This window comes from Palaemon carinicauda, chromosome 8 (genome assembly GCF_036898095.1).
Source record: "Palaemon carinicauda isolate YSFRI2023 chromosome 8, ASM3689809v2, whole genome shotgun sequence".
NCBI lineage: Eukaryota > Metazoa > Arthropoda > Malacostraca > Decapoda > Palaemonidae > Palaemon > Palaemon carinicauda.
Window position 1 is genome coordinate 9,333,754 of NC_090732.1, and position 20,454 is coordinate 9,354,207.

The following is a 20,454-nucleotide window of genomic DNA, read 5'->3' on the forward strand; positions in this document are numbered from 1 at the left end:
CCTATTTTTTAAAATAATAATAAAAAACTTAAAAAAGCCGAACAGCATAACGCCCTGGATTTGTATAATACTTCTTTAAGGACGTGGGGGTTAGGTAGGAGTATGGAGTGAGTTGGGGTAGGAGTAAGAAGTGGGTAGGAAATAGGGGTAGGTAAGGTAAGGGATAGGTAGGGGTAAGGAGGAGGGTAGGAGTTAGGGAAAGGGGGGGGTTGATACGGATCTGTTTAAACGATAACATCTTCACATAATCAGGACCATTTCTTGGGCAATCCTCTAAACTGCCACAACCGCACCCGCCCCCCTCTTTAGATAAAAAATAAAACTGGCTTAAGTAGAACCTAAAAGGACATTGAATGCGCCCAAAGGAACTTTTTTTTAAAAGATCATTGTTGTTGCAAAAGAAATCTTTTCTAAGATATTTCAGAAAGTTCAGTAAATATGTTTTATTCATCGTCAACCCCATAACTACTAAACTCATATATTCACTATTGCAAATAATCATGAAAAATAGAGGGAAGTATCAGTATAAAAAAAGGTCTTAATACCATCAAGGACAGAGTAACCACAAAAAATGAGATTGAGAGAGGTATCAATTTAAAAAAAAAAAAGTCTTAACATCAACGACTGAGAGTAACCACAAAAAATGTGGGAGGGAGAGAGAGAGAGAGAGAGAGAGAGAGAGAGAGAGAGAGAGAGAGAGAGAGAGAGAGAGAGAGAGAGAGAGAGAGAGTCAATATAAAAAATTCTTGACATTATCATCGACTGAGGGTAACCACAAAAAATGTGGAGAGAGAGAGAGAGAGAGAGAGAGAGAATTTCTTAACAACATCAACGACTGAGGGTAGCCACGAAAACATTGTAAGGGGAGAGAGAGAGAGAGAGAGAGAGAGAGAGAGAGAGAGAGAGAGAGAGAGAAAAAAAAAAATCAATATAAAAAAGTTCTTAATAACATCAACGACAGAGTAACCACAAAAAGATGTGGAGAGAGAGAGAGAGAGAGAGAGAGAGAGAGAGAGAGAGAGAGAGAGAGAGAGAGAGAGAGAGATTTACTGTTTCAATAAGTGCCTCAACCGAAAAGACTTAAGCCAGAACTAAACCATAAAAATGGCCCTTGCCATACAACAGGTTCCCCAAAACCCTATAAACAACGTTTGAAATTTAGAGCACCCTAATATACGAAACTTAATGGCGTTCACCAAGGCTTATTCGGGTAAAAATAATCAACTAATATTTTGGCTGAAAATATTCTCTCCATAAAAAAACTGGTGTATGTCACCCGAGGCACGCAGATTATTCATATTCATGATGGGTTAAATTTTCATAATTTTTTTAAAAGAACGAATTATTCACCTTCAGAGAATGGCGGTCAGTTAATTCTCACAAGGCACATATTGCCATTTTTCCTGGTTACAGTGCTACATGTAAAAATAATGAGGAAATACACAGGTAATAGCAATGTTAACAACTTGCACTATGTATCACGCCATGGCAAAAGATGGAAGCAAATCAAAAGGTCATAGGAAGTTTATTATTATTATCATTATTAATAGCTGAGCTACAACCCTAGTTGGAAAAGCAAGATATTATAAGCCCAAGGGCTCCAATATGGAAAAATAGCAAAGTGAGGAAAGGAAATAAGGAAATAAATGATATGAGAAAAAATTAACAATAAAATTTTTCTAAAAATAGTAACAACATCAAAACAGATCTGTCATACATAAACAATAAAAAGACTAATGTCAACCTGTTCAACATGAAAAAAAGAAAATAGCCTAAACAAAACGGTAATTATACGGATGAATAACACAAACAGAATTCTATCAATCCTAAAAGTGGCTCTTTCACAATTTCAAAAAAAAAACATCAACATAGGTTACATTAATGTTATAAACAATAACAATAGCAAGAACACTAATTTCCAAGATAATTAAACAGGCCAATTGAAAAGAAAATCTTAGCAAAGAAAAAAAAAAAACCTTTGATCAAAATAAAATTACCAGATTTTAATGGGAAATTTTTAATACGTAATCTGAAGTAGATCCCTCAAAAAGCCACACAATTAACAATAATACTATATATTAATTTCCGAAATTATTCACCAAATGCGTTCCTAAATAAGTGGTGTCAAAAACTACACGTGGGACGTCTCAATTTCTTTCGACAGTTCAGAAAAAATTAACCTTAAAAACCCCTTAAGAAAATAATTTTCAAAAATGATTTGGGTTAGGCGACATAAAAATTCAATCTTGTAACAATTTGAAACATCAACATATATCTCGACAAATACTGTAATAAAAATAATAAACTGTATCTCCTTAAAAACCCTTCACGAAAATAACGGATTTTGACGTAGGAAAAATCTATTTTTGGGTGAGATAGCCATGTCGTCCTGATGCAAGTTCCCTTCGGCAGCTACCTACTGTATAATATTTCTGCGAGTGATATTACAAGAGAATTACCATCAGGTATCACGGGGTTCTAAACCCCAGGAACGACTATCAGAAGATATCGTGTATAATCAGGGATGTATCCGTAGATAACGACAGATATCAAAACTTGGTTGAACCCCATAGAAATCCAATCTTGTAATAATCCAAAAACCACACCATTAACATAGATCTAAACATGTTATGAATACTGCCCTAAAAAAATAACAAACTGTCTCTTCAAATCTCATTCCGGTAACGAAATATTCCCATATACTTTATAGGGGGATTCCTTACAAAGTTTAGGCCTTATTTCTTTAGGTAGGATCCCGTAGGCCTCACCGAAATGGAGGCCCATTTATCAATTTTCCAGTGCGATGGGTAGAGGAGCTTTTTACGACGAACCCCTTGGTTATAGGGTTAGTCTACATATTAGGTTTTGAATCTTTACCTCAAAAGATGTTTATTATGTGCACATCACTAGGAAATCTTGATGCCGTTTACCTCAACGATAAACATAAATCTTTAAACGAAGTTGGTAGTTTGTTGGGCCCCTCTCTCTTTCTCTTTCTCTCTCTCTAGAAAATTGTAATGTTAATATTTTTTAACGAAAATACAATCTTTTTACAACGTATTTAGTAGTTAGATTTACGGTACAATCTACGCATTGCTGGAAAAAATTAAGTCTCGATACTGCCAACTACAGCTTAAACGAGGGACCTACGTAAACAAGGTAAATACGCAAAGGAATAAATAAATCGGACATGACGAGTAGACTGCAAGTATGACAAAACCTAATTAATAACCCCTTTAGAAATAAAATAACGTCACATTAATAAGAGAAATTAAAGCAGTTCATTTTCGAATAAATCTATTTTTTTTCATAACATAATCATTCTAACACCCATAAAAAACATGTTTAACTTTTATTTGGAAGAAAGTTTTTATGCCCCCCCCCCCCCCCCAGAAAAATCGGCTCACAATAGGACCATTGAGTTCGTTTTGTCATCTACAAACAAGCATTGGAGAATCATAGGGTGTACTAGGCCTACATACAAATAAGCATTTGTTAGGAGAATCACAGGGTGTAGTAGGCCTACATAATAAAGCTTTTCCTTATACGAGTTTATATCACCTTAAAATGACTAGCAGCTTATTGAGCTTATTGTGCAATCTCAGGACCGAATATTTCAAAGCTCTAAAACCCGAAGTCCTGTTTTGTCTTTTCTCTGATACCTTGTAGCCATCATAACTATACTCAATTTTTTTAATGAGGCGCAATTACACTGAATCGCAGGGGTACCCTTTAAGCACGTAATAGTTTCCAACTTGCTGGTTAGTTAGAATTATTTTGTCCAACCAATCAGCTAGTAAGAAACTTTTCGGAGCTAAAAAGGCACTCCGAGTCAGTGCAAATGCGCCTCATAAAAGAAAGAAAAAAATTAGTATAGTCTCTTGTCGACACGATTTGTTGCCTGTATGATGTTTACCAAACGTCTTTAAATACAGTACATTGGATATCCAGTTCTTAAAACTTAATGAGTAATTACGCAGACTTTAATTATTATTCTAGCTTTAAGATAGCCAGTGTCGATCAAATTTAACAAACCTTGCCCTGTTAAAAGTCATAATTATCAAGGAATAATCTAATTTTCGTTAAAAATACCGCTCCTATATCTTCCCCTTCTCTATTAGGCTATATAATGCGTAAGGGATAAAACCAATCAATGTTTCTAAATTACTTTCCCTTACTCATCTAAACAATAACATTGATAATTGTAACTTCAAAAATTCTGATTCAAATCCAATTAGTCTGACGTACATACAGATAACTGTACCGCACGTGTATCACACACGCTCGTACACTACCGTTTTTTTTTTTTTTTTTTGGGGGGGGGGGTAAATTGTCGTTATCGCTCTCCCCTCTCACTGATAGCTTATTTATGTAAGTACATCCTTGTGCCATTGTTTGAATTTTTGTGCCGTTCTTGACTCGAACGGGTTGTATAAATACTCATGCTTCGTACAAATAAAAGCTAGTTGGATTCACTCACCTTACCAGTTAATACTTATTAAGTGCATCCTCATATGAATAAATATATATATATATATATATATATATATATATATATATATATATATATATATATATATATAGTATGTATGTATATATGTATATATATATATATATATATATATTATGTATATATATATATATATATATATATATATATATATATATATATATATATTATATATATATATATATATATATATATATATATATATATATACATACAGTATATATATATATATATATATATATATATATATATATATATATATATATATATATATATATATATATATATATATACTGTATATGTATAATCATAAATTATTACTTGCTAAGCTACAACCCTAGTTGTAAAAGCAGGATGCTAAAAGCCCAAGGGCTCCAACAGGGAAAATAGCCCAGTGAGGAAAGGAAATAAGGAAATGAATGAATCATAAAAAGGTATATATTATATATAATATATATGCATAATTACCCATGCAATATATATATATATATATATATATATATATATATATATATATATATATGTATATATATATATATATATATATATATATATATATATATATATAAAATAAAAATTTCTACATGGTTAACTTACAGCCACATAGAAACCGATGTGACATGATAACATTTTGGAATTCCCTATCACCATCCAATAACTTGCCAATTTCAAAGCTCTATCAACGATGAGAGAGAGAGAGAGAGAGAGAGAGAGAGAGAGAGAGAGAGAGAGAGAGAGAGAGAGAGAGAGAATTAGACGCAGTAGTATCCCAAGGTCACAACGCCTTAAACTGCTTGTATAAAAGAAGCTCAAATTAGACTTGAGTAGGTAGGATAAAATCATGACTTGCGTCTATACGAACTTAATCATAGTTTTATATTTATTCTTATTCAAATAGTGACTTTAATATTGCTGTCTTCTAGCTGCATAGAACGCAGTCTAAGCTTGGGACTCGGTAATGCACGAAAAACTATCTATATTACTTGGCTTCATTAAAACCATATTGGAAACTCGGATTCGTTGACAAAGCAATGCCGCAAAATGAACTATCGAATAAATAACAGAAAATGTCTGTATCTGGTTATTTGTGATTATTTGACAATATCTTGAACCTTATATCTGGAGTGCAAAAACTTGCAATGTCAAGGTATTTTTCAGATTACATAGGCCTATCACTGGGAAGCCAGCCAAACAGCCCTTCCTGTGAACTGCTAATAGAATTAAACCTTAAGAAACCGCTTTAGAAGAAGATAAGATCAGCTTATCATGACATGCAAAAGAAAGCCATTCCATTGTTTGAAAGATGTTCTATTGAAAATTAATAATATCGCCTCACGAATTCACATGCATTAGTGGTGATATGGTTATATATCGTAAAAGGCACATGATAAAGAAATGATATAATCTTATGGTTTCTCAAATAACGTCTACCTAACATTTTAGAGTAGGACCAGTAGTATATTTATCTAAAAAGCATACTAGGATGTCACCAACTAGTAAAGTAATCGCGTGATTCAATTAATAATTCATAAATTTGTTTCACACGCAATAACAATATTATAAGAATCAATTGCCTGAAATTACCCAAAAAAAAATGTTTACGTTGATCTAACAATCTAACAGGCAAACGCTAACTTATGTAAAATTGTTGGTACAAAGCTAACGTTCGTTTATTTACTTGAACAAAGGACTGTTTCCCCCCGGGGACGAAAAGGCTCGGCGCCCTGCAAGATTTGTTTTTTACATACGTTTTTATAACACACTTTCTTAGTATCTTAAACTTGCTCTAGATTTTATACCTATGGGGATAATCATTTCTCGGGATATGACAGCTTTCATCAACTTTACTCTTCTGTTTATTCTTTTGTGACGTCTAGTTGTACTTTGAGTAGACCTAGGTTATAAGTGTAATCAGTCTTGGAAATAAGTTACTCATAACTTTTAACAGAACATTATTTTAGGTTTTTCTTACAAAAACAATGTTTCCAAAATGATATCCAGTGATTCATACAACAATATTTATCCGAACTGAGAGACAAATTAGTCCAGTAAACAACAACCTAAGCCCCGAGCTCAACTAGATTCGTTAATAACACGTTAGAGCTGTTAATAACATGTTTCACCTGATATTATATATCAACAAAAGTACATTCCAAACGGTAAGCCTAACAGACATGCAATACACGTTGATCAAAATAACGTACATCAGTCTAATGAGTTAACGGCCTTAAGTAGTCCTCCATTGGTCTAACGGGATTAAGTTGACAATATCTAGAAAGACCACTAACGTACAATGGTCACATTTCAGTTCTCTGCAACGACAAATTTCAAGACTCCTTCAATACTAGTACTTTGTTGTACGATAATTGTTTACAAAACTACAATGTTTACACGGTTGTAAAACTGCAGGCATGAAGGCCATATTGCACAAGGAAAGACACGGTTAGGATTTTAAAACTTTTAGGACACAGTTGATAGCCTGAGATAGTTTTATCTTAGTGCTATTCTTAAGATAAAAAAAAAATCTCACAAGAAGGGCAATGGTAAAAGTCTTAACCATTCAACGTGTAAATATATATCAATTTGCGTCGTCACTGTACTGTTATTGGTTAATACTTCTCCATAAGATTATATATTTTTCCCAACAAAACATATGAAATTCAAATTTGTTTTTTTTTTTTGTTTTTGTTTTGGACATATCATAGCAATACTTGAATTAGGTAAAAAAAAATTTTTTTGGGGGGAATGACGAAAAATTGTTAGGATGAATTAAGTGTTACTTTTAAAAGGAAATACCGGTAGTATATCTTTAAAAACTAAGCCGGTCGCTTGTCGCCTTACGAGAGAGAGAGAGAGAGAGAGAGAGAGAGAGAGAGAGAGAGAGAGATTCCCTCAATATCTCATGAGTATAGGCATCTATTTGTGACATTGTACAATACCTGCTTGATACTAATATGTAAAATCTCCAATTGCAGAATATAAATGTAAACAGATGTCCTACCACATCCTAACTGAACCCACCTAACCGCATGATCAACGGCTAATCAACGAATTAAAAACAGCTGTGACGTCTAAATGGTAAGCATATGTCTCCCATGCAAAAAACCACATATGTAAACAAAGGCATTGAAAACGAGGTCGGACACAAACATACATACAGACACACACTCACCTGGACATATTTGTGGATCCTCATCACTCCCGTCGGAACAGTCCTTAGAGCCGTCACACTGCCATGATTTTGGTATACATTCGCCTATGCGGCAAGTGAAGGCGGTCATGGAACATGGAATGTCGCCCGAGTTTACGGCACCAACAAAAAAGACCAGTAACAACACAGAAAAGGCAGTCCAGAAGAGAGTACTCGTCGGTTTCATTTTCGTTAAAAAAGATGAATAAAATGATCCCTTTTGGTTTCGGCTGGATTTAGGAAGTCGAGAGGGGAAACTGGATCCTGGAAACCCGATGGTTTTGCTTTCCAGGGGAAATTTTCAATCGGGGAAAACAAAAGGAGATTTTCTCCTTGGCCGTATTTATTACCTTGCCCTTACGGGTTTGACCAACTCAATATTTTGCTTGCAATTCACTAGAACACAGTCGTATGGAATCACTCACAACAAAAGAAGAGGGACACAAGAAACCGTTCTTCGTCCTTTCACTGTCAAAATGTGACTAATCCCAGACAACGTCCGGACTCCAGCTACGAGTCTTGTAGGCATCGCGCAAATGTTGTGTTTTACCGTCAGTGCATATTCTTCGTTCTGTGCTATTATTACTTTATTGAATGTGTAAATGCAATATGAAGAATGCTAAATTCAATAATGATGTACATGCCACATCATGCTTTCAAGAAAACATATAGAAGGTGTTTTCAACTGAACCGAAACCGCCGAAATAATTTGAAAAACTTCCTACGAAGTGGCAACGTCAACATGAGGCGTGTTGCTATTGACCAATCAGCGGCCGTAGAGGAGTGTGATCTCACAGTGACGTCATCGATGCTGCCCCCTTAGTTGTCTGCGTATCGGCGAGTGACTTCTTCAGGCAGTCACGCTATTTTATAGCGTTACTCATCGTATGATGCAACATCTGTTACAGTACGTATCACATGCCACTTGCACGCATTACACTGAAATAAAAACTCTCGAGTTTTCAGAAAGTGTCGTACAGTCGTGCTTCGTGACGTCACACTCTCAGAGAAGAATCTGGTTTATTGATCGGTAATGTTGAACAGGATCCAAACCACTTGTGTTTATGCTACGCGACCCAAAATCATCTTAGATTTTTTTAAGAAGATGATGATGTGAAAATGTGGGTCTTGGAAACTTTTGCATAATAATAATAATACTAATGCAGATTATAAGCCAAAGTGAATGAAGAATATTCTCTTGGGAAATATAAGGATATTATCTTAGACAATGTATAGCAAAAACTAATCTTTAGATGGAAATTAATGACAATATTGAAGACAGTAGATACTATAAAGCACTTAATAAATTAACTGAATGTATTAAAATCAAATTAAATATCAGAATTAACCTGATAGTATTTAAAGGAAAAAATAAACCACGCAAAAGCTAATGGTATTTAAATACAATTGTTATAAACCAATTGTATTATTTGATATTGAGAGCATGTCGACAGATTAGTTTTAAATCAAACCAATAAATAAACCATGTTTAGTGGAGTGATAAAGAACAAGATTAAACGAGGGTTAACTGAACTTCAAAATTCAAATAAGAATGACTGAATGTAGGCCTACACTAATTACTTATTTGTCCTAGACCCATAATACAGTATCGACTTGAATTAGTTTGTAGTAGAAAACAGGGAGAGAGAGAGAGAGAGAGAGAGAGAGAGAGAGAGAGAGAGAGAGATTGATTGATTGATTGAAAGTTTTCTGGCATCCTGACAGAGAGAGAGAGAGAGAGAGAGAGTACTCGAAATATTTTGTTTGAAATAAAAATTAGGAATGGGTTGAATGACGAAAAATTTTATGATTATGTTAGTTAGAGAGAGAGAGAGAGAGAGAGAGAGAGAGAGAGAGAGAGAGAGAGAGAGAGAGAGAGAGAGAGTACTCGAACTATCTTGATTGAAATAAAAAATCAGGAATGGGTTGAACGATGAAACATTCTGATGATGTTCTGAGATCTGGGTTTGATTCTCCAGATGCCTTTATTTTTTGCCATTAACTCACTAATACGTGGAATGCTTTTAGATAGAAAAATGCAAAAAAATCCTAAAGTTCATAATGCTCGCAAAGTTCTGTATTTTCTATGAGATATTTTATCATTATTATTATTATTACTGGCCAGGCTACAACCCTAGATGGAAAAGCAAGATGCTATAAGCCCAATGGCTCCAACAGGGAAAAATAGCCCAGTGATGAAAGGAAATAAAGAAATAAATAAATGATGAGAATAAATTAACAATAAATCATTCTAAGAACAGTAACAACGTCAAAAACAGATATGTCCTATATAAACTAATAACAACGTCAAAAAACAGATATGTCCTACATAAACTATAAAAAGACTGATGTCAGCCTGGTCAACATAAAAACATTTGCTCCAACTTTGAACTTTTGAAGTTCTACTGATTCAACTACCCGATTAGGAAGATCATTCCACAACTTGGTAACAGCTGGAATAAAACTTCTAGAATACTGTGTAGTATTGAGCCTAGGAAATAACAGAAATATTTTGCAAATCGTCATACTTGCATCATATTGGCACATTTGTTCTCCAAGTCATACTATCAGCCAGATAGGCCTATTGAAAATCCAAGATGACCGCGAAGTGAGCCACAGAAGTTGACGTTTTGCTTATTATTATTATTATTATTTGCTAAGCTACAACACTAGTTGGAAAAGCAGGATGCTATAAGCCCAGGGGCTCACAGGGAAAATAGCCCAGTGAGGAAAGGAAACAAGGAAAAATAAAATATTTTAAGAGTAACAACATTAAAATACGTATTTGTAGTTATCCGAGTTGTCTGATATACTGTAGATCTGAATGTCTGTCTATGTTTTCAAGGCTACTGGAGTATACTTCACTGATTAAAGAACACATTGACACAGTGACCATATGAACCTATTGTTTATAAAGTAAATTATCATTATTATCATTACTTGCTAAGCTACAACCATAGATGGAAAAGCAGGCTTCTATAAGCCCAAGGCCTCTAACAGGGAAAATAGCCCAGTGAGGAAAGGAAATAAGGAAATGAACTACAAGAACTTTAAGAGAAATAATAAAATAGATTTTTCATATATAAACTATAAAAACTTCAAAATATAGAGGAAGAAAAACAAGATAGTGTGCCCAAGTGTACCTTCAAGCAAGAGATCTCTAACCCAAAACAGTGGAAGACCATGGTACAGAGACTATGGCACTACCCAAGACTAGAGAACAATGTTTGGATTTTGGAGCGCCCTTCTCCTAGATGAGCTGCTTACCATAACTATATAAATATGTTGCAAGATTTTAGTGTTTGTAAATCACACCAACGCATTTTCTCATTGCAGATCCGTGGGAAACCGTGAAGGCTCGCAGGCTTAACTAGTGTAGATGAAAATAGCACACAGAATGCCTAGGTCCAAAACTTTCACGTGAATGAAGTTGTTGAATTTCCTGAGGAAGTGATGTCAGACATTACCGAGGCACATTTGGTGATATCACTGCTTTGAAACGCAGCAAAGGGTTCAGTTGACGTCAGCTAAAATGCTTGTTAACATTATACTGCAGCAAGCTACTTGCATTTTAAATGCTACCTAACTAACCACAAAATCAGTTAGGTAGCCGCACCGCACCTGAATGGACAGGAAGTGTCAGCGCGGGAAAGCCAAGCCCAAGGTAACGGGGTTTAGTTCCCATGGAACGTATGACATTGGATGAACGATCGGATAAGGTGTATCCCATACAGGAGACTGTCTGTTATTTTAGGGTTATAGTGGCCTATTGGAAACGTCCCTGCCTAGTCCTGATCAAGCTTGATATTTTCTTGTAGCGTCTGCAACCATTCTTGTGAGTTAAGGATGGGGAGTTTGGGGGAGTCTATAGGTCTACCTGCTGAGTCACACATCAACAGCCATTGTTTACCGCTGGCCCTAGCTTGGGTGGAGAGGGGGCTTGGGCGCTAATCATATGTATATATGGTCAGTCTCTAGGGCATTGTCCTGCTGGTAATGGCATTGTCACAGTCCCTTACATCTCCCATTCATTCATGCGGTAAAAAGACAAACTCTTGGCCTTGAACGTCATACTGACCATAGACGCCAGTTTTACTGGAAAACCAAGGAATACTGACTAGACAAAGTGTACTCTATGTCAAGAGGGTAAGAGAAAATCTAAAGTCACCCCCAGGCCAATCCTGCCAGAAGAGGGATTGATGGATATTTGAATTTGGCAAAGAATCTGTTTCACTCGCCCTATGCACTGCCAATCAAGAAGGCCCCTACAAGACTTGACTAAGGTGATGGGATAGAAGGAATTTCATGAGAGTTGCAGGCTTCTAATACGCGTAGACATATATTATATACATACATGCATATACACATATATACATATACATCTATATTATATATACTGTATATATATATATATATATATATATATATATATATATATATATATATATACATATATATATATATATATATATATATATATATATGTGTATTTATATATATTTTTTGTATATATATATAATATTATATATATATATATATATATATATATATATATATATATAAAGAGAGGGAGAGAGAGAGAGAGAGAGAGAGAGAGAGAGAGAGAGAGAGAGAGAGAGAGAGAGAGAGAGAATATATATATATATATATATATATATATATATATATATATATATATATATGTATACACTAAATGTATGTATGTATATATATATATATATATATATACACATATAATCGAATATATGAATGCTCTAAAGAACAATTATCAAAAGTTTAAACAATGACAGAACACCAAGAGTCAATATCATTAAAAGTGAAAGGCTGAGGAAAGTTGGTCAAAGAGTGACACTAAGTTGTTTCAATAATTAAAAAAAAAATCAAATCTATTTCTAATCAGTTTATCAAACTTTCCTTCTATATTTTCAGGAGTGTCCGAGTATTAGGAAGTTATACTGAATATAAACTCGTATCACAAGGAAATAATCACTTGAATCTTTATATTTATATTTAATTTAACATTACTGTTTGTTATTTGTAGTCTAAACTGACCTTCCCTCGGTTTTTAATAATTTTGAACCTACACGAGAGGGGTAGGTCAGAGAAGGTCACATTTCAGAGCTTAGCTAGTAATAATAATAATAATAATAATAATAATAATAATAATAATAATAAAATCCAGCCTCTAAAACTAGGATGATTACATCTTTGTTTCTCTTATCTATCAATCTAAAGTGTGTATATGGGACTATCTATCTAATATATATATATATATATATATATATATATATATATATATATATATATATATATATATATATATGTATATATATATATATATATATATATATATATATATATATATATATATGTATATATATATATATATATATATATATATATATATATATATATATATGTGTGTGTGTGTGTGTGTGTGATTGTGTGTGTGTGTGATTGTGTGTGTGTGTGTGTGTATGGCAGAGCCTATAGTTCTACTTGCTCAGTCATCAATAGCCATATTCAGCATTATATTCTTATTACTTTGATTAATCTAGACTAAAACACTTATTTCAGGATATGTATATTATCCAGACTAGATCTGACCTTCGCCGTCGGGCGTTTTTTTTTTTTTTTCTTTCTCCAATAACTTAATAGTTAATGTAGCCCCAGTTTTACCTACAGTAAGTAGCTATACTACTTCTTATCATTTCTTATTTTTTCGAAATGTACAAGTTATCTTTTCTATAAAATTATTAATAGCTGGTATATTCTTCTCTTTAATAAATTCCTTACCAGCCGTCCAGTCTAACATTACATTCGTAGTGTCGAGATTTTATAACTAATGTGTTCCTATAACCTAAAAGAGTTGTTGTGGCCTGATTGGTAACGTCTCTGCCTGGTGATCGCCAGATGTGGGTTCGAGTCCCGCTCAAACTCGTTAGTGCCATTAGTGTCTGCAACCTTACCATCCTTGGGAGCTAAGGTTGGGGGGTTTGGGGGAGCCTATAGGTCTATCTGCTGAGTCATCAACAGCCACTGCCTGGCCCTCCCTGGTCCTAGCTTGGGTGGAGAGGAGGCTTGGGCGCTGATCATATAATATGGTCAGTCTCTAGGGCATTGTCCTGCTTGCTAGGGCAATGCCACTGTCCCTTGCCTCTGCCATTCATAAGCGACCTTTAAACCTTTAAACCTAGGCTTACACGGCTGAGGAACCTGAAGCGTGAAGTAGGAGATGATGAATGGAGAAGTATCGAAATAAAAGCTCAAGATAGAGACGATAGGCGAGGAAGCAAAGCTGATTAGGTGATTTAAGAATAAATCCTCAGATTACTAAGTCTTCAAAACTTAATTAGTTTTTAATCATAATTGCAAAAGATTTCAGTTAATAAAATAGTTGTTTGTATGGATTATAAAATTTCCTCATAATGATGTTCCATCTTAGAAGTTGATCTACGACAGTATTTATTATTATTATCATTATTATTATTATTATTATTATTATTATTATTAGCTAAGTTACAACCCTAGTTGGAAAAGCAAGACGCTATAAGGACAAGGGATCCAACAGGGAAAAATAGCCCAGTGACGAAAGGAAATAAGGAAATAAATAAACGATATGAGAAGAAATGAACAATTAGAATAGAATATTTTAAAAACATTAACAACAATAGAACAGATATTTCATATATAAAATGCAAAAACACCTATGTCAGCCTGTTCAACATAAAAAAAATTTGCCGCAATTTTGAACTTTTGAAGTTCTATCGATTCAACTACCCGATTAGGATCATTCCACAACTTGGTCACAGCTGGAATAAAACCTCTAGAAACCTGCTTAGTATTGATCATCATGATGGAGAAGACCTGACTATTAGAATTAACTGCATACCTAGTATTACAAACAGGATGCTAGGCATGCAGTCTATTCTAATACTCGTGGATTTTGATGTGTGTTGCTCCACACACTACAAAATAAGAATTTAAGCATTTCATGAAATACCTGAGTGAACTCTTCACAACATGGATACACTGCCTGCTTTCTCAAAGGATACCAGCTTTGAATTTTGGCCTCCAGAGGATCTTGTTAGTGAAACTACGATGGTTCTTTGGCTGTATATGCCTAAGGCCTGACCTTGTCATAGAAATTGTGGAAGAAATGGAAGCTAGATAAACAGGTGATTATATTAGGCCTTTGGTCAAAATTTAAAACTTTTCTTTTATCCTTTTAGGTGGCATCATTTATCTCTAAACTCTCTCTCTCTCTCTCTCTCTCTCTCTCTCTCTCTCTCTCTCTCTCTCTCTCTCTCTAGGGACCAAGGAAAATAGCCAAGTCCACACAAAGCTTTTGAGTCCCTTGGGCTTTCGTTTTAAAATAACAATAAAGGGTCATTTTCAAAGGCTGGAACTCTATTGTTCGGTCAATTATTTTTCTCAATTCACAATATGCACATTGCATTTATATGCACGCAGGCTCGTGCATAGCGATATATATTCAAGTATACAAACATGTATGAAACTTACACACACAAATATACACATACAAACAAATACATCCATGAAATGTATGAAAGATCCTTTTATGCCAATACAACAATAGATGCAGCAGTTTCTAGTTCACTGCAGGACAAAGGCCTCAGGACTGTCCTTATTCATATCTAGGGTTTGGTCAGTTTTCATCACCACACTGGCCAACTGACGATTAATGATGGTGGGAGACTTATTTTTCTGATCGCTCACAGCAAACCAACCTAGTAATGATGGCCTTTACTAGTCCAACTTTGCTGATCATGGCGATACTTAAACCCTTTCACCACGTTACGGTATCCCCGAACTGGATAACTGATAAAACGTGTTGATAAAGAAATAGTAATGCCAACATTCGTCATCTCTTGAAAAGACCAGGGTGATGAACCTAACCTAACATAACCTAACCTAACCTGACCTGACCTAACCTAGCCTGACCTAACTTAGCCTAATGTATCTTCAGTATACGCGAAATTTGAAATGGTCGTCCAATTACAACTAAGCCATTACCGCATTTTTTAAAGAATATTTTTACGTTCTTTCAGAACACTCTTATGTAATAGAAGATTAGCCATGAAGAAAATTTGAAGATATTTAGCTTCAGTGAAAGGATGAATGTGGCAGTGACTTGTGCTGCTCTACTGTGGGACCATTCTTATTAGAGGAAAGATCTTAAAGTTGACTCTCTCTCTCTCTCTCTCTCTCTCTCTCTCTCTCTCTCTCTCTCTCTCTCTCTAAATACATACATACATATATATATATATATATATACATATATGTATATATATATATATATGTGTGTGTGTGTACAGTGTGTATGTTTAAATACACAGTATACTACACTATCAAGGACACCGAGAAAGTAAGCTCCTCTGCAGATAATTAAGGAAACAGAATATACTGCAAACAATAAAAAAAAAAAAATCTTATGTCGGATTAAAAAAAAAAATTAAAAAAAGTTCAGAAAACAAAACTTAAATGCTAACATACGAAGAGAATCAACGATGATTGGATACTATAAGTATTTGAGAGAGAGAGAGAGAGAGAGAGAGAGAGAGAGAGAGAGAGAGAGAGAGAGAGAGAGAGAGAGAGAGCCAGCCAATCCATATAGCGTCAGTCATGGGTCATTGGTATTCATGAACTGTTTACTTTCGCTGTTCAATTCTTTTCCCAAAGTCTAACCCATTGCCGACCTTAGAGAGCATCCCAAATTGCTCACTGGAGCACACGCCTGTTCTGTCCGCAATTCTATATCTTTCTTTTATTCCATTTCTCTAACAGGCAAATAGCCAACAAATTTCAGAGGTTAAACTTACAGTTTTTAAATCCTTATTTCCTATTTTATTTATTTGATTAATCTAAATTAAATTAATTTAAATTGATCAATCTAAAAATTTTCGGCTGCATATAAGAAAACCATTGATTTAAGAAATAAAAAAAGATTATAAAGTAAAGTAACTTACAGTTCTTTAAATCCTTATTTCCTATTTTATTTATTTGATTAATCTAAATTAAATTAATTTAAATTGATTAATCTAAAAATTTTCGGCTGCACATGAGAAACCCATTGATTTAAGAAATAAAAAAAAAATTGTAAAGTAAAGTGATCTATATTCTAAAATTATTAACCTAATAGGCTACTGTTTTTTAAATCTATATCTTTCTTTTATTTCATTTCTTTGAGTTTTTTTTTTATCTTTAATTCTTATTTTATTTATTTTTTCTCACAGTGAAGATTTTTTTTTCTTAAGAAAACCATTGATTTCAGAAGTGAAAAAAAAAATATTATGAAGTAAAGCGATCAATGTTTTATATTGATTAATATAACATTATTTTTTTTGCTTCATATAAAAAACATTGATTTCAGAAGTGACTTGAAATGCCATAAAGTTAAGTAAAAAAATATTTGTGCTTTTTTTTAAATCATATATATATATATATATATATATATAGATATATATATATACATATATATATATATACACACATAGGAATTCTGATGAAAATTCCAAAAAACTACAGCTTTTTTTCAGAAATGACCTTTACTGTAAACAGTAGTATAGTAAATGAAATTTGATCAGTATGAATATCAATGGGAAAATTCATTATGATTTCGATACCTGGTTTCCACTGTGTTAAGTGAAGTCTATTTTGGTTGCTGGTTTAAATCAGTTTCTGATATCTATTGTTCATGAACGGTTATTGAAGCGGAAATTATTATTATTATTATTATTATTATTATTATTATTATTATTATTATTATTATTATTATTATTACAAGCTAAGCTACAACCCAAGTTGGGAAAGCAGGGTAAAATAACCCAGTGAGGAAGGAAAACAAGGAAATACATAAACTAGAAGAGAAGTAAAGAACAATTAAAAAAAAATATTTCACGTACAGTGGCAACATCAAAAATTCTTTCATATATATAAACTATGAAAACTTGAAAAGAAACAAGAGGAATAGAAATTAGATAGAATAGTGTGCTCGAGTGAACCTGCAAGCAAGAGAACTCTAACCCAAGACAGTGGAAGACCATGGTACAGAGGCTATAGCACTACCCAAGACTAGAGAACGAAGGTTTGATTTTGGAGTGTCCTTCTCCTAGAAGAGCTGATTACCATAGCTAAAGTCTCTTTTACCCTTACCAAGGGCAAAGTAGCCATTGAACAAATACAGTGCAGTTCTTAACCCCCTTGAGCGAAGAAGTATTGTTTGGTAATCTGAGTGTTGTCAGGTGTATGCGAGTACATGGAAATGTGAAAAGAATAGGAAAGACTATTCGGTGTATGTGTAGGTAAAAGAAAATTAGCCGTAACCAGAGAGAGGGATTCAATGTAGTACTGTCTGTCCAGTCAAAGGACCCAATAACTCTCCAGCGGTAGTATCTCAATGGGCGAAGAATATTTGTTTGGTAATCTCAGTGCTGCCAGGTGTAGATGGACATATGAGGATGTGGAAAGAATAGGCCAGACTATTAGGTGGATGTGTATGTAAAGGAAAAATTAGCCGTAACCAGAGAGAGGGATTCAGAGTAGTACTGTCTGTCCAATCAAAGGAACCAATAACTCTCCAGCGGTAGTATCTCAACGGTTGGCTGGTGCCCGTCCACCCTACGACCCAATAAAAAGCAAGTTTTGTTCAAGATATTTATCCATTGGCTAAACATCTGTAAGATTAAACGGCAGATACAAACTTTCGACCTAACATACTCTCTTGTCTGCGGAGGAAAGAGACGCCACAGAAGAAAACAAATGAATAACTAAAGAACGTCTGTCGCAGGTCTCTTATGCCAAAGTTAGACAACTTCTCTCTGCAAGTTATTTATTCATTGTTTGTGTCTTAACTGTTAGAGAGAGAGAGAGAGAGAGAGAGAGAGAGAGAGAGAGAGAGAGAGAGAGAGAGAGTTGCGTCCTTTCTATTTACTTTCGTTAGTTCACGTCTGTCTTACTCTTGAACAATGCTTGAAAGCGAAAAGTTGAAAGTGAAATATTTAAAAACAGGGATGATTACAAATCTGATTTACTTTGTTGACAATGTCATAAGTTAAGTTTATGTTTATGCGTTAACTTGAGAGAATAATAATAATGTTTTTGCGAATATGAATAAAATCTAAAATTGAAACTTGTCTGTTACCGTTATCGTAACATGATGAAAATTCTTGTTGAAGCTTGGTGATATTTTTTTTTTTTTTCTCGAAGTCCTTTTTCGATTAAAAACATTCTGTCAATCTTTGTAAAACCGTCCACACGATAGAGGTTTATAGAAATCACCTAGTTTGAAAAGTTCATTAGCATAACTTTGATAAACCTTGGTACATTGTTCTTCCAGTCTTGGGTTAGAGATCTCTTGCTTCAGGGTACACTAGAGGGGAGGGGGGGGGGGTTTGCACATTATTCTATCTTGTTTCTATTCCTCTTGTTATTTTGAAATTTTTATCCGATTTCTATTTTCAAGTTATTATAGTTTATAAATATCATAATGTTATTATTGGTCTTAATCTTCTCTTGTAGTTTTTCCTTATTTCCTTTCTTCACTGGGCTATATTCCATGTTGGAGCCCTTGGGCTTATAGCATCCTGCTTTTCCAACTAGGGTTGTAGCTTAGAAAGTAATAATAATAATAATAATAATAATAATAATAATAATAATAATAATAATAATAATTCACAGACCTTGTGAATATAGTATAGAATATGATTAAAACCTAAAAATGTAAATTGTCTTTTGCAAATTGTTACACTTAATTAGATGTATCACAGTGACCAGGATATTGAAGAGGAAATATTCTAATGTGAATATGTACTGTTTGAAGTGTTCGAATGTGTGAACGGGGTATTTGGTTGTCGAACACGTTCGTCGAACTGTTCGAATGTAGTCAGTTCTCGCCTGACTTTAGCTATGGTAAGTAGCTCTTCTAGAAGGATACTCCAAAATCAAACCATTGTTCTCTAGTTTTGGGTAGTGCCATAGCCTTTGTACCATGGTCTTCCACTGTAGAGTTCTCTTGCTTGAGGGTACTCTCTGGCACATTATTCTAGCTTAGTTCTCTTCCTCTTCTTTTGTTACAGATTTTATAGTTTATCTATGACATGTTTATTTTAGTGTAGTTACTGTTCTTAAAATATTTTATTTTAATTGTTAATTCCTTTTCTCATTTCCTTGTTTCCTTTCCTCACTGGGCTACTTTCCCTGTTGGAGCCCCTGAGCCTATAGCACCCTGCTTTACCAACTAGGGTTGTGGCTTAGCAGGTAATAATAATAATAATAATAATAATAATAATAATAATAATAATAGTTTTGTGGGCGGGGCTTCATTGTCCACAAACCTTATGCATTTATGGCTGACTTCACCTCTTCGAACCGTTTGACAAGCAGGTTCGACAACCAGGTTCGACGAACCGTTCGACCGTGTTAACCCCACTTTAATCTAAATCAAGATGCAGACCCGGGAAGGGATTTCAAAGGAAAACGATCCGGAATCAATCAATTAGATATTGTCGTCGGCTTGAATCTTACGTGGATTGCTCAGCTTCATGAAAATGTTATTATTATTATTATTATTATTATTATTATTATTATTATTATTATTATTATTATTATTATTATTATTCTATTAACGTTTTTTCCCTTTTTTTTGGGGGGGGGGGGCAAATACGGGTGGCTTATTATTATTATTATAATTACTATTATTATTATTATTATTATTATTATTATTACAAGCTAA

The 20,454-nt window shown here is 34.0% G+C and overlaps 1 protein-coding gene across 7 annotated transcripts in view; it reads right to left on the reverse strand.

Annotated features, from left to right (window-relative positions):
* Positions 1–20,454, reverse strand: part of LOC137645645 (very low-density lipoprotein receptor-like) — a 616,779-nt gene that overhangs the window by 261,895 nt on the left and 334,430 nt on the right. For 3 of the 7 annotated variants that reach the window (XM_068378472.1, XM_068378468.1, XM_068378467.1), the window contains exon 1: positions 7,683–8,192. The exons of 2 other annotated variants lie outside the window; for them this stretch is intronic. In XM_068378472.1, coding sequence (XP_068234573.1) covers positions 7,683–7,887 — 205 coding nt within the window. In that variant the 5' untranslated portion in view covers positions 7,888–8,192. Of the gene's footprint in view, positions 1–7,682; positions 8,195–20,454 lie in introns of those variants that run through there. 2 more of the 7 variants (XM_068378469.1, XM_068378471.1) reach the window with 2 other exon arrangements.